Source organism: Pteropus medius, unplaced genomic scaffold (genome assembly GCF_902729225.1).
Source record: "Pteropus medius unplaced genomic scaffold, Ma_sr-lr_union100, whole genome shotgun sequence".
NCBI lineage: Eukaryota > Metazoa > Chordata > Mammalia > Chiroptera > Pteropodidae > Pteropus > Pteropus medius.
Window position 1 is genome coordinate 6,734,067 of NW_024349799.1, and position 13,683 is coordinate 6,747,749.

The window sequence follows — 13,683 nt, forward strand, 5'->3', positions numbered from 1 at the left end:
AAAAAAAAAAAAAACAAGTAAGATGTGTATAGGGCAGTTAATTCTTTTTGAGAAGAGAAAAACCTGAATTAGAACCAAGTTTATCTTCAACCATCGCATCCTCATCTTCTTCTTTAGTCTTGCTCTTTTTGTCCTTGAAAACTTTTTTAAAAATAAACTTTTGATTTTGGAATAATTTTAGATTACTAAACACATTAGAGAGTTCTCATACATCCCTCAGCCAGTTTCTCCTAATGTCAACTATCTAATCTCATCAAATCTTATCATGGTACATTTGTCAAAACTGTAAAACTAATTGGTGTGTTACTATTAATTAAGCCCCAGACTTTATTTGGATTTCACCGATTTTTTCCACTAATGTCCTTTCTACGCTCCAGGATCCAATCCAGGATACTACATTACATTTAAGATACACTCTTTGTCAGGTTCTCTTTTAATCTGGTAAAGCAATAACATTTTTTTCAACATTTTCTTCAGTTTAGCGAATGTATTAAAAGACTGCTTATCACTTGCGGCATTATTCAACATTCTCTCAATTCCTTTACAACATCTGCAAGCCACCGTCCTTGATTTCTCCGCGCTATGCAGAACAAAACAAGGTTGGAAGAAGCCCTTCGGTGTATTGGGATTCCTGAACTTTTCTTTCTTCCTTGGGATAAAATAAGACTTTCATTACAAGGCTTGTATACTTTCGCTGTTTTCCTCTCCTTAGAAGACATGGTTATTTTTACTAATAATTTTCAAGAATATTCTGTGAGCCTGACTGAAGCATCTGAATGCTACTTCATATGTGACTTCCTGCAGGTTTGCACCAAGAAGGCACAGGACATCATGTAATTTTGCCTCTCAATTTATGATGTCCTTTGCCCATGTTTAGATATTTTATTCTCAGTGAGGCATAGACACACTCAGTGACACCTATGTTCATAAATAAAGTTTTATTTTAACACAACCCTTCCCTTTGCTCTACATAAAAAGCAGTGCTGAGTAGCCGAGACAGAGATTGTGTGAACTGTAAAACTCATCCAGCCCCTTGCAGAAAAAGTCGGCAGACTGCTGCACTAGACCATGAAGACTTAAGGATAAGCACTAGGTTTCCCCTCAGCATAATGCTAAGCTTAACACTGCGCCCCCTACTCCCTCACCCCCACCCCACCACCCAGCTGCTCAAGTAATTGCTGCCTGAATTTTTGCTTTATTTCCACAGTAATTAGAATGACTTGCATAACATGTTTCTTGAATGAATATGCTAATTCCTAGGTCCATGACTACCTTACTTCCACAGTTACTACTCTGACCCAAATCCTCAGTCAATTGTATAGAATATCCCCTTTCTAACGTATGTTCATAAAAACAAAATTAATCTGCTTCCTTCCAGCATTTTTACTCCATCACTTTTAGCAGCCCCTATTTTCAATCTATTAATCTGGTATTCTTGTTTCTCTAGCAAAGTCTCCAACCAGTCCCTCAAAGTCTCTGACCACAGCCTCTCCCCGAGGCAACAAAAACTTGCTCCTCAGGGTTTCCACTAGCACGAAAGGTGCCTTGGTAAAAATTTGATAAAGAGGCACTCTAAGGATAAGCAAATTACAAAAAGTTTTAAATGCTTGTTCCTTGGAACTAGTCTTATACCAGAGCTCAGGGCTTATGAGAAAGCAGTTTATAGAAAACCTAAACCTGGAATGCTTTGCAAAGTACAGGATGCTCTAAAGCCACAGCAACTCTGTTGCCTACCATATTCAGCTAGCCAGTTTCCTTGAACCTCAAATACTCAACCTTTCCAGTCACTTCAACTAATGTTACTTCCAACTGTCCCCTGGAACTTAACTCTTTCTTGCTTTCTTTGCTATGCATTCCTTTGACAATTAAGTATTCAGTATGTACTAACATGCATAACACTTACTGAAAATGTTGCTATTATCTCCGGTTGTTTCAAGCAACATGACATCCCATGACAACCAAGTTCCTCAAGAAAGGCCTATTTTCATTTAAGTTGACAAAATAAAACAAGGGAACATCAACCTTCCTTGGTAGTTTCCCTTATTTGATGAATACGACTTGTTTGATACAACTGAAATCTGGATATTAGACTTTTCTAGGACGCTCTCATAAAGCTGGGACACACTGGATCTATGGATGTCCTTTTTGAACAGTGCAGAAACAGATACCTTGGCAGTCAGGAAACACTGATATCACCATGAGAATATACAGAAACCTTTCCCTTCGGTAGTTCCACTGAACAGTGCTTCCCAAAGCTATGATTTCACAAGAATTACCTGAGATTCTTACTACAGATACAAGTTACTGATGCCGCCCCAACTACACTGAGTCAAACTTTAAGGGAGAATGGCCTGAAAGTTATTATTTTTAACAAGTGTGCCAAGTGATACTTATGTTAAGTCTGGGCAACAGTGCACTTGACATGATCTCAGGAGGGCTGCTCTCATTCTCCACCCTCACATTTATACAGAGTAAACAGTAAGGGGCTTTCTCTCTTATAAGTTAGAGTAACAAGGAATATTCTACCTGGCCATCAAATTACTGCTCAATATGAAAGGGATGTAGATTTGTGCTCAGTATAGTATTTAGTTAATATAATATCTAGTTAATGAAATGCAAAGCATATATATTGCTTTTCTTACTCCAGACAGGCAACATTTAACTAGGACAAGAGAAAGATTTGGGGAACAGAAGCCAACTAGAAGAGGCTTGAGTCCCATCTCTCAACTAACATCTCACTTTGATTCCTCTTAGGAGAGCAAGTCCTGAGGAATAATAATTGTGCCACTGTTAGCACAAAACTAAGGCACATCTAGACAAGTATATTTCCTCCCCACTCATGTTCAGGATGCTAAAACATCTAAAGTTCATGATACTAGTATCAAGCTTAGGAAACAGAACATTTCAGAAGTTCCCTGGACAACAGTAAAAACTACTATTTCTGAAGCCACATAGACACTTACCTGTGGCACAACATCTTGTAGAAAAGTCACAACACTTTCCATGTAGGATTGCTCCCTGAAAAGGAGTGAAATGGATATTTATCATGACAGCTGAAGACAAAACATAGAAAAGTTCTTTCTATAAGCCCAACAAAATCATTTATAATATTTTTAAAGGAGGAGAAAAGACCAACTCTCATCAATTGATAATTCTGTTAATCTGCTTTCTGGTTTCACTGTATGTTATTAAACCCAAATGAGGTTTTAACATTTTTAAACATTATCTCTTCTTAAAAGTCATGCTCTCTTAATTTGATAAAGATAACTTCTAACTCCTATTTGAAAGAGTGATGACAGAAGACTTGGCTAAGGCAGAACTTTCCTCTGGAGTCAGAGCAGAATGCCCTAGTTAGAGCAAAAACAAACTGTTGCAGATGACTCAGTATTTAGCGACCTTTTCTGTATATTATGAATCTAGTCCCTTACCTGTACATAGCAAAATGAATCTGTACTTTGTTGGAGATGCAGGCATTAGAAGGAGTTATTTAGGAAGTCCTCATAGAACTTTTGGCATAAACAAGACATGGGAAAATATTAAAATGCATAAGGACCCTAAGATATTTTAAATGGGAAGTATATAGATATTAACAAGTGGAAAAATAAAAATTTCTTCAAAATACCATATTAAATTCAATGAAGAGATATGAAAGTTACATTTAAAAAATAATAATGAGTTCTCCTAAATCCTAGTTTTAAAATATACTTTAGATACCTACAAAAACTGATTAAGCCTCAAAAAAAAATTGTTTTGATTCGGCCTACTACTCCAACCTCATTTTTCTGCCACTCTCCTAACTTACTCTGCTTCATCCATATGCAACTTCAATTCCTAGATTACACCAAGCTCTTCTTTAAATCAAGACCTTTACACTAGCTTGCTTTCTGCCTGGATTCTCTTCCTTTCAGATATCCAGCTTAAAAGTAGTACTTCCTCAGAGAGGCCTTTCCTGACAGCCTTAACTCATACTGCCCATTGCCCATGATTTTCTATCAGCACATGTACATTGATCAGAGCCTCTAACTACTTTATTTATTTACTGTTTCCCCCACTAGAATGTAAACTCTATTACAGAAAGAAATCCATCTCTTACATTTGATTTACATCTCCGGAATCTATGAGCCAGTACTTAGGCATGGAGTAGATGCTCAAGCATTGTTAAAACTGAATAAATTTAATATTTTTTAGAAACCACTAAAGTTATGTACTGCATAATAAAGGTATAAATGTTGAATACCACGGTGAGGCATAGACTACTGCATAGGTGTACAGACTGTGGAGACAAACTGCCTGGGTTTGATTCAGGTTCCCCTTCTTGACTGTTATCAAGAACAATTATTTCTCTCTGCTTTGGTTTCCTCACCTATAAAATGAAGACTAAAATAATATCTAACTCGTAGCTAATAACATGCTGAACTTATTGCCATGGTCCGTGGTTAGCAAAGACATATAGCCCTAGGAAATGAAGGAGGAAAAAAGGAAGTATTGTGGTGAAATATCTTATTACACATATACTTTTGTTAGTCTGAGAAGGCAATCTTTATGTAACATGCTAAACTGCCCGAGGGAAATAATCCGAAATGCTACAATTCCCTGGAAAATAATCCAAAATGCTATAATTCCCTTATGAACATTTTAAAAAGCAGAAAACAAGTTTCACCTTCTTAACCAGGTATTGAAGGGTCATAACTGTCCACCCCAGTCTACTACAAATAGGTCAGCTTCCCTATATTTCATTTATGAAAATAGCTTGCCTTTCCCACATCTGCTCACTCTATTCCCTTTGCATAAAATGTACCCTTGATTCTAATTGCCCAAATACTACTCAGCCTTTAAAGTACACTATAAATGTTAGCTTCTTAATGAAACCTTTTCAGATATAAAATACTCCCACTAAAATACTCCCTCTAAATTCTCATACTGTTTTGCTGGCATCTTTTTAATTGATTCTAGTGATTTCAAGCATACATATCTTAAAACCACATTAGATTGATTATATGCTCCTAGTATTTGTCAAAGAATACTTAAAACATAGAAATGTACTCTTTATGAAACTGACTTTGTAACTTTCTGACCGAGACCTAGAGTAAGAGATACATTTTATATCACATTCTAGTAAACATATATACATACATGACTATATCTGTGTGTGACACAAAACAATACTAACTCCCAACTATATTTTCTATTACATTCCATTTTATTTTTTAAAAATGGTCTTGATCCACTAAATTGATTTAATAACCCATTAACTGCTAAAACTGAAGTACAAAAAAACATTACTCTTTAGGATTTAGCATAGTGCTTTTCATGTACTCTGTAAGTGTGCTGAATCCATCAACTTGACCTTCCAATTATTCCTTTTATTTAGGCCTTGGCAATATTTACCATCCTGTAAAGCCAAAACTAAATAGATTTTACAAAAGTAAGCACTGTTTAGAAGGAAACCTGAATCTTAGTTAATATTCTTAGTAATCTTTTCTTCAGCTATTAGGCTTATCTGAAATTTGCTTACGTGACAGCCTGGGGGCGAACCACAACTCCACCAGTACAACGACTGGGTCTTCTGGGGGAATCTGTAGCCATAGCTTCATTCGCAAAACCTGTTTCCAGAAAATAAATAAATAAATATACATATACATATATATACATATATATATATACACAATAACACATAATACAATACATATATATGATATATATGTGTGTATGTATATATATATATATATATATATATATATATATATATATATATGGATTATTACTGTTAGGGGTAAGGAGAAAGGTTTATGGTTGTCACTAGAGATCCCTTGTCAAAAATGCCTAAAATGTAGGAAAATTTCTCAGCAATACCGATGACACTGGAAAAGGGTGAAGGCAGGAAAGGAAGTAGATTTTTTACATTTCAAATTACCTAGATTATTTTAATTTGCACCAAGCCTCAGAATCACAAAATTAGTTAACTCTTGCTGGACCCTTTGATCTACTGTTAACATAAGCTAGAAAGGTAAGAAAACCAGATCATGGACGGGAAGTCTAGCACAGAATCACTTTATAAAATCAAATGTGCTACCTTTGTGAGCCAAAATTAAAGAATTTACTGAAATCTTATGTTGTGATAGTGAAAATACACATGGTGCAATATTTCAAGACCAAATGAAACAGCAGACTAATACCTTCCAACTAAGACTTTTGGTAATAGGTAAGTAGGAAAACTTGCTGTAATTATGTGGTAATGGATGTTAACTAGGTTTATTGTGCTGATCATTTTGCAATATGCACAAATATCAAATCAGTGTGCTGTACAACTGAAAATAATATGTTACACGTCAATTATATCTTTAAAAAAATTTAAAAAAGACTACCTGGTCATAATTTAACAAAATTTTAAAAATCATGTTAACCCCCTGCTATTGCAACCTAATCGCCAGAGTCTAAATATAAAATAACTTATGACATTAGAAGCCCTTATTCTTTTCTGTCACATCACCGAATCCTGATTCCTGATTGTCCAGTGAGCATCTGAATCACTGGAGAGGTATTCAGAGCATGGAGTGTACTTGGTTAAAGTTTAAAGGAAGATTGACAGCATTATTAAATCTCTTACAAGGCACTCAGAAAAGCCCACAGCCTGGAACTAATTTCGAAAGCCCCTACAACCCTTTCTTCTAAGTAGAAAATATTCTATCACCTTATTTGACAACTTTCAAACTGATGAGTCCCATCTGCTACAACCAAAACATCCTTTGCCCCAACCTGCCTAGGTACCCCCTTCCTCAATGAGTATCTTCACCTCCTGCCCCTCAATCCTCGCATTTCCATTCCAACCTTTATTTCCAAAACACAACCCACCAAGAACTGTCCTATATGGGCCCTGTCTCATGAGGACGACCCGTGACCGATCCCTAAGGCCCCACACTCCTGAAAGCCACTAGCACAGCGCTACCCACTTAACCTCCAAAGCTGAGCCACCACTGCCCCCGGCCGCCCTCTGGCCCCTTGCCCTTCCTCCCCTCCCCCTCCAATCTCGATAGCGCTCTCTCGTCAAATTCCTGCCAGTCAAGCCCTCTCCCTCATGCTGCTTGCCCCTCATCCTCTCCAAGCCTCCCCAAAGCCACAGCCCCGCCAGCCTCCTCACCGGCCGCCCCGCCGGTAAACGCTGTTCTCCAGCTCAAGGCTCACTGTTTGGAGTCTCCCCTCGTGATTGACGGCTACCACTTCCTACCACTCCTCAGCGGAACTACCTTTCTAGCCAATCCCAGAAGCAAACTGGCTACGGCCGGGCACCGCCCTTAGAGGTCAGTTTCTCCAACCAGCAAGTAGAAAAGAGGCGGACCCGCCTCCTGAAATTATCCAATCCGCTGGGGCTCGAGGAAAAACAAAACAGTATGTAAATTCGGGTAAAGCCGAGGTGTCAGGTTCGGTTGCGAACGCAGACAGGTGAGGAGGAATTACGGACATGTATATTTTCCTTTGCAGACAGCACCTTCGTGTCTTTGTCAAAAGAGCATCATGCCCCAAACTCCCGTGCACCTCACCTGAGCGTCTCAAGCTGGGAATCCGAGGACCCAAGGACTGGTCTGTTTACATCGAATCTCGCGACAGCTGGTTCGAAGCTCAAAGCACGTGGACGTGGCAGCTGCCAATCACTTTTAGCTGGCCACTCACCCACACCAAACCCGCCTTCTGCCCCGCCCTTTTGGAGTGTTTACCTTCCGGGAGCCTAGGCTGATTTAGGTTGTTGGGACCCCTGGAGCCAAGTGAGTGTTGATCGAATGAGAGGCGCGACAGATAATCTTGTCGATTTGACCCAGGTTTATGGACCACGCCTGACTCCTTTCTTCCCCTTTTCTATCTCTGGTAAGGAAGAGATTAAGATCTCGCCCTGTAAGATTATAATAATGATAACATTTATTGATTTATCGAACAAACAGTAAGTACAAAGCTTCTAAGAAGGAAAAAAAAAAGAACGAGAACAACAGTAAGGTTTAAGCAAAGTGGCTAAGTAGAAAGTGATAGCAAACTAGTTAGAAGACGTAAACAGTGGCCAGATGGACTATGATCTTGCGTAGAATTATAAGGAATTGCAGTTTTTCTCTAGAGTGGGATTTGGAGGACTTTCAGCTAGGAAGTGTCATGAACATATTTATATTTCTAAAAGATCATTCTATCTACTAAACAAAAATTGTTGTCAGGGAAGGGATAAGAGTGGAAACAGTAGGTCAAGTAGAGGGCCTCTTTCAGTAGACCAGGTAGGGGATGCGGTCTGGAACTGAGCCTAGAAGTGAAGCAGTAGAGGTGAAAAATTGTCAATTTCAGAATATTTTGGAAGAGATAATTGAAAGAACTTGATAGTGTGTTGTGTGTAGGATAGAAGGAAAGAGAGAATCAAGGATGATGCCCTTGTTTGGGGCTGGAGTAACTGAGTGATGACATTTACAGATAAAATGAAATAATCTGAAGTTACACATTTTTTAGTGGTGGTGAATTTCTGTGCCTTGGTTTCCATCTTTGTAAAGTGTAGAAAGAATATTGTGAGCCTCATAGGATTTTCGTAAGAAAAAATATATTTAAAATACTCAGAACCAGTTAAAAATTTCTTCAAATCAACTAGTTGTAATTATTAATTAACCAACTAGTCCTAATTACTCTAATTTTTCCTCTACAGAGATGGTGTGAGATTCTCTCAGGAGCCTTCAAATAGAGAGAAAATTTGTGGTAATTATTTTTTTGAATGGAAGTAACTTGTGAGTGCTTAGTACATATTGCCATCTCATGAGTCATTTCAGAATAATGGGACCAGGGGAAACTTTTCAACAATCTGTTCTTTCAACTGAGCAATCTCAGCCAAGAAACTCATTTTCACTGTAAAAGACTGACTTCACTGTAACAGAGTCAGTTCTGTGTTCTTCCAGTTGCTGCAGTGTCCATTATAATAAATTACTAATGACTAAAATTGCCTCTCCTATGGTCCTGCAAATCAAAAACAAAAGTCCCTAGGGAATTGTCAAATTTTTAATGTCAGTTGACATTTTAATGTGTGTTTTGGTAGGATTAAGATTTTTTTTTAGCCTCAAGCAAACCATTGCCTCCCTAACTCTGGCCAGTAAAACACTTGGATAATAATCACATCGTTTAAGCAGTGGTGAAATAATCTGATTTTACATAGAACTGTGGTGAACAATAATATTTTAATTTTCAGTCAAATGCAGACACAGTGGTGGAAATGCATGGTTCCCAAAGTCCCAACTTTCTGCCCAGAGAACTGAAAAGGGGAGCCTCAAGGAAAGGGAAAGTACCATGGAAACTGTAGAGAGGGAAAAGCTCAGGAAAGTGACCCCCCTAGCTTAAAGTAAGCATGGATCTGATCCTAATCAGCATATTGAAGATTTTGAGAAATTAACTGGCAGGTAGGTCAGTGCCCAGGTTCCCAACTAGCCACTGAGTAATGAATACAAGAGACAGATCAAACTGCACCCTGGCAGAGTCTTTGGAAAATGAACTGACACTGGAACCACACCCCACAAAAGGTGGATTAGAACATGCAGCATGAATTAAACAGATTGATTGCCTATTAAAACAAAAAGATCAACGTTCTCCATAAGAGCTAAATAAGACCCAGAGTGTCGTAACATAATATTGAAATGTCTAGGATATAATCCAAAATTACATGGTATATAAAGAGCCAGGAAAATCTCAATTCACATGGAAAAAACAAATACCAACACATAAATGACACAGATTATCTGACAAACGCTTTAAGGCAATATTATAAAAATACTCCTACAAGCGGTTATGAACACTCTTGATGTGAATGGAAAAATAGAAAATCTCAACAAAGAGAATATATAAAGAAGAAACTATGGAAATTTTAGAACTCAGAAATATAACAAAAACACTAACAAAAAGAAAAATATTTTTTTAAAAAAGAAGGAAAAACGTGCTGGAAAAATATTTTCAGAAATAATAGCTCAAAATTTTTTAAGTTTGGTGAATGATATAAACCTGCAGATTCAAAATACTCAGCAAGCCCCAAGCAGGAAAACCTCAAAGAAATCCATATGTAGATATATCATAACTACTGTAGGGAGGAGGCAAGAAAATTAAAATATTAATCAAGTTCCATTCAGAAACTGCAATATGCTGATCAGCTCTGCAGCCAGGCCAGGACACCTTCAAAACAAAGGAAGGTTTCTGCTGTGATTGCTAACAACCCATTCCCCACACCTATGAAAGGGAAACAGCAACCAAGAATCATTCCCTATAGCCAAAACCACGGGGAACCTATAGATTAAAGGCTGGGAACTGCCAGCAGCAGACCTTTCACTCTACATAGTATTCTTACCTTTTCAAGCCACATGCTCTTCCCCTTCCTCACTGTATCTCCATATCAAAGGAAATGGGAACTAAAGAATGACATATAAATTGAATTCCCTGAACATTCTGAGTCCCTCTCAGTGCCTTTCCTCTGTCTCTCACTGTCCCACTCTGTCTCTGAGAGGAGACCACACTCTGTGGAGTGCTATCCCTTTTCTAATAAACTTTCCTTTTGACTCTAACTTTGGTGTGTGTGTTGAATTCTTTCTACACGCTTCTCCAAAGGACCCTTTTCTTCTCTCTGTGCAGGGCTTGGTCTTCCCCTCACCACCTGCCCACCCCCACCCCACCCTGTCCTGCATCATAATTATACTGCTGAAAACTAAAGACAAAAAATCTTGAAAGTTTCCAGAGAAAAACTGCAGAGCCTATTTGAATGTGTGCAGATGTTTCATCAGAAACCATGGAGGCCAGAGGAAGTGACATATTTTCTAAAGTGCTAAAAGAAGGAAACTTAGAATATCAGGAATGAAGAGCAATGGCAATGGTAAATATCTAGGTGAGTATCATGGACTGTCTCTTGAGTTCTTTAAAATGTTTCATTTTAAATTATAGCAAAAATTGTAACATTGCCCAAAGGGGTTTCAAAATATATAGATGTAATATGTAAAACAACTGTAACATAAATAGGAGAGAGTAATATTGTGGTAAGTGTTCTATGTTCTACTTTAAGTAGTAAAATATTGATTTTGAGTAGACTATAAGTTTGTATATGTAATCCCTAATGCAACCATTCATACTGCCAAAATACTTTGCCTCAAAGGTTAAAATTTAAGTTTTCAACTTTTCTTAGTGACATAATATATTTAGGGGAAAATACACTTAAAATTCCTCACTGCATTAGGGCAATCTTCTGAAATCTGGAAGATGATGAAAATAACACTTTATTGTTATTACCAAAACAAACCTAGTATATGGTTTATGAAAGCAATGCTGAAAAGCCTATATTCTTTCTAGATTTTGATGGACTGCCTCCAAGATGGCCCATAATGATGTCTACCTCCAATATTCATGCCCTGCTTAGTTGCCTTCTTTATTGTTTCAGATATGTTCTGTGTGACTAATAAAATATGGCAGAATTGATTACATGGTACTTTTGAGGTTAGGTTACAAAAGACATTGTGGTTTCTGCCTTTTTCTTTCTGGTATCATTTGCTCTGGGTGTAAGTTAACCTCCATTTTGTGAGAAGTCCTATGGTGGGACACATATGACCAGAAACTGAAGTGATTGTTGTGGGAGGCAGGTCCTCCAGCCCTAGTGAAGCCTACAGATGACTGTAGCCCTGATTGATATCCTGACTACAACCACGAGACTAACCTAGCTAAGTCAATCCAATTCCTGACATTCACAAACTGGAGATGTTTGTTTTAAGCTGATAAATTTTGAGGTATTATTATACAGCAATATATACCTATTTTAATCTTTGAAGCATAAGATATCAAGAATTATCTGTTCTACAAAATATTGAAAAGAGCGTTGGTGATATAGTGGTGTCCATAGCTGCCTTCCAAAATATTCAAAGGAATGTGTGTGGATGTGATATAAGAAATAGATTTTGGTCTTTGTCTCAGGCTCCTGGCTACAGCTCCTAAAACCTTTGTAATTTCCTTGGCAATTAAAGGTGCTACGAGCATCTTTTGTCTTTGGTCATTGACCCCTGTTCCTGACACAGAGCTCCTAAATCCCTTGGAGTTTCTTGATAGGAGAGTCTTTTTTCTTATGAAACCACTCTTGGTGGGCTCCTGGATGGCTTCGGGATGGGGACTGGTCAGCAGAAAAAACAAGCTACGACTACAAGTAGAACTTTCAGCCTCACCACCATCCTCCTTGAGGGAAAAGAGGCTGAAAATTGAGTTAATAATTTATGCCTACATGAAGAAGCCTCCATAAAAATCCCTGAACTATGGAGTTCACAGAGAACTTTCAGGTTGGTAAACATTCACATGCCAGGTGGGTGATGCACCCCAAATTTATGAGGACAAAAGCTCCTGCAGCGAAGACCCTTCTGGACTTCCCTTGATATATCTTTTCATCTATATCCTTTATTATATAGTAAACCAGTAAAAATGTTTTCTGAGTTCTGTGAGCTGTTCTAGCAAATTATCAAACCTGTGGAGGGGATTGTAGGAACCCTGATTTTTCACCAGTTGGTCAAACGTGTATATGACAATCTGTGACTTACAATTGGTGTCTAAAATGGGGGCAGTCTTGTGAGACTGGGCCCTTAGTTTGTAAAATCTGATAACTACAGGTAGTGTCATGACTGAATTGTAGGACACCCAGTTGGTGTCTGCAGAAAACTGAATTGCTTGGTGTAGGAAAACCCACACATCTGGCAACACAGTATTGTGTGAGTAAAGGAATAGTGTTTTCCTTTTAGTGGACATAGTTAAGGAATGGCAAAGTTAAATACCTTATATCCACAGACTAAAATACTCAAGAATGAGGAGGCTCTGTGATGTACTGATATGGAAAAATCTTCAAGATTTAATATTGAGATAAACAAACTTTATAGTTGCATGTCCATGCATAGATTATCACTGAAGGAACATACAAATTGGGGATTGATTTCAAAATGGCTGCCTTGGGGTCTGATGTGGGTTTTTCATTATGTACCAATTTATACATCATGAATTTTCCATCACTTATTATACAACTGATCTGTTACATAAAGCAAATAAAATTTAAATAAAAATAGAAACAGTAAAACAATTGTGATTGCATTAATATCAACTCTTTAAAGAACAGGCCTAAACATAGCCCCGGGAACACATACAGAAAAGAGCTAATTTTAGCATTCGCAGTTATATGTTTCAAAAATAAAAATGTTTCCAGTATTAGATAACTATTAGTACGGTATGCAATTGGACTCTATTGCACTAAAAATATGATCTGGGAAAGAATGCTGTGGCATTTTTGCATTAAAAAGTGATTGAAAAAATTGAGATTACTTAACCCCTTACTCTGATGAAATGGAAATTATAATTGCATGTATAGGACTATTGTCTTTACAACCACTGGCAGAAAAAGTGAAAAGTAGCTAAATGGATTTTCCTTTCTTTAATATATTCAGATTTGAATTCCTATGTGGTGTAACTAACATGGTATCACAGGACTAAAAGATGAAAAAACTTCACAATAAATTGATTCCAAAAGTGTCTGCTAGTTGCTATGTCTCTATCTTGGAAAGATCTGAAAAACAAACTCCTCAGTATCCTAAAATCCTCTTTAAAATCTAGCCACAATTAACGTTTTACCCAGACCACTGATTCTCAATAAATCTTCTTATGAAAAATTAGATGCTT

General features: G+C 37.5%; 1 protein-coding gene and 1 long non-coding RNA gene across 3 annotated transcripts in view; one reads left to right on the forward strand and one right to left on the reverse strand.

Moving 5' to 3' along the window:
- Positions 1-5,603, reverse strand: part of BCAS3 (BCAS3 microtubule associated cell migration factor) — a 512,946-nt gene extending 507,343 nt beyond the window's left edge. The window contains 2 exon segments of the mRNA XM_039885843.1: positions 2,964-3,018; positions 5,516-5,603. Coding sequence (XP_039741777.1) covers positions 2,964-3,018; positions 5,516-5,586 — 126 coding nt within the window. The 5' untranslated portion in view covers positions 5,587-5,603.
- A 1,797-nt stretch (positions 5,604-7,400) lies between these two features.
- LOC120620840 (uncharacterized) lies at positions 7,401-11,494 on the forward strand. Of its 2 annotated transcripts, XR_005657997.1 has the most exons (4): positions 7,401-7,860; positions 8,669-8,718; positions 10,723-10,864; positions 11,335-11,494. It is a non-coding gene; the product is annotated as an uncharacterized LOC120620840 (long non-coding RNA). The 2 variants fall into 2 exon arrangements; XR_005657996.1 differs by having other exon boundaries at positions 10,723-11,494.
- The last annotated feature ends 2,189 nt before the right edge of the window (positions 11,495-13,683 follow it).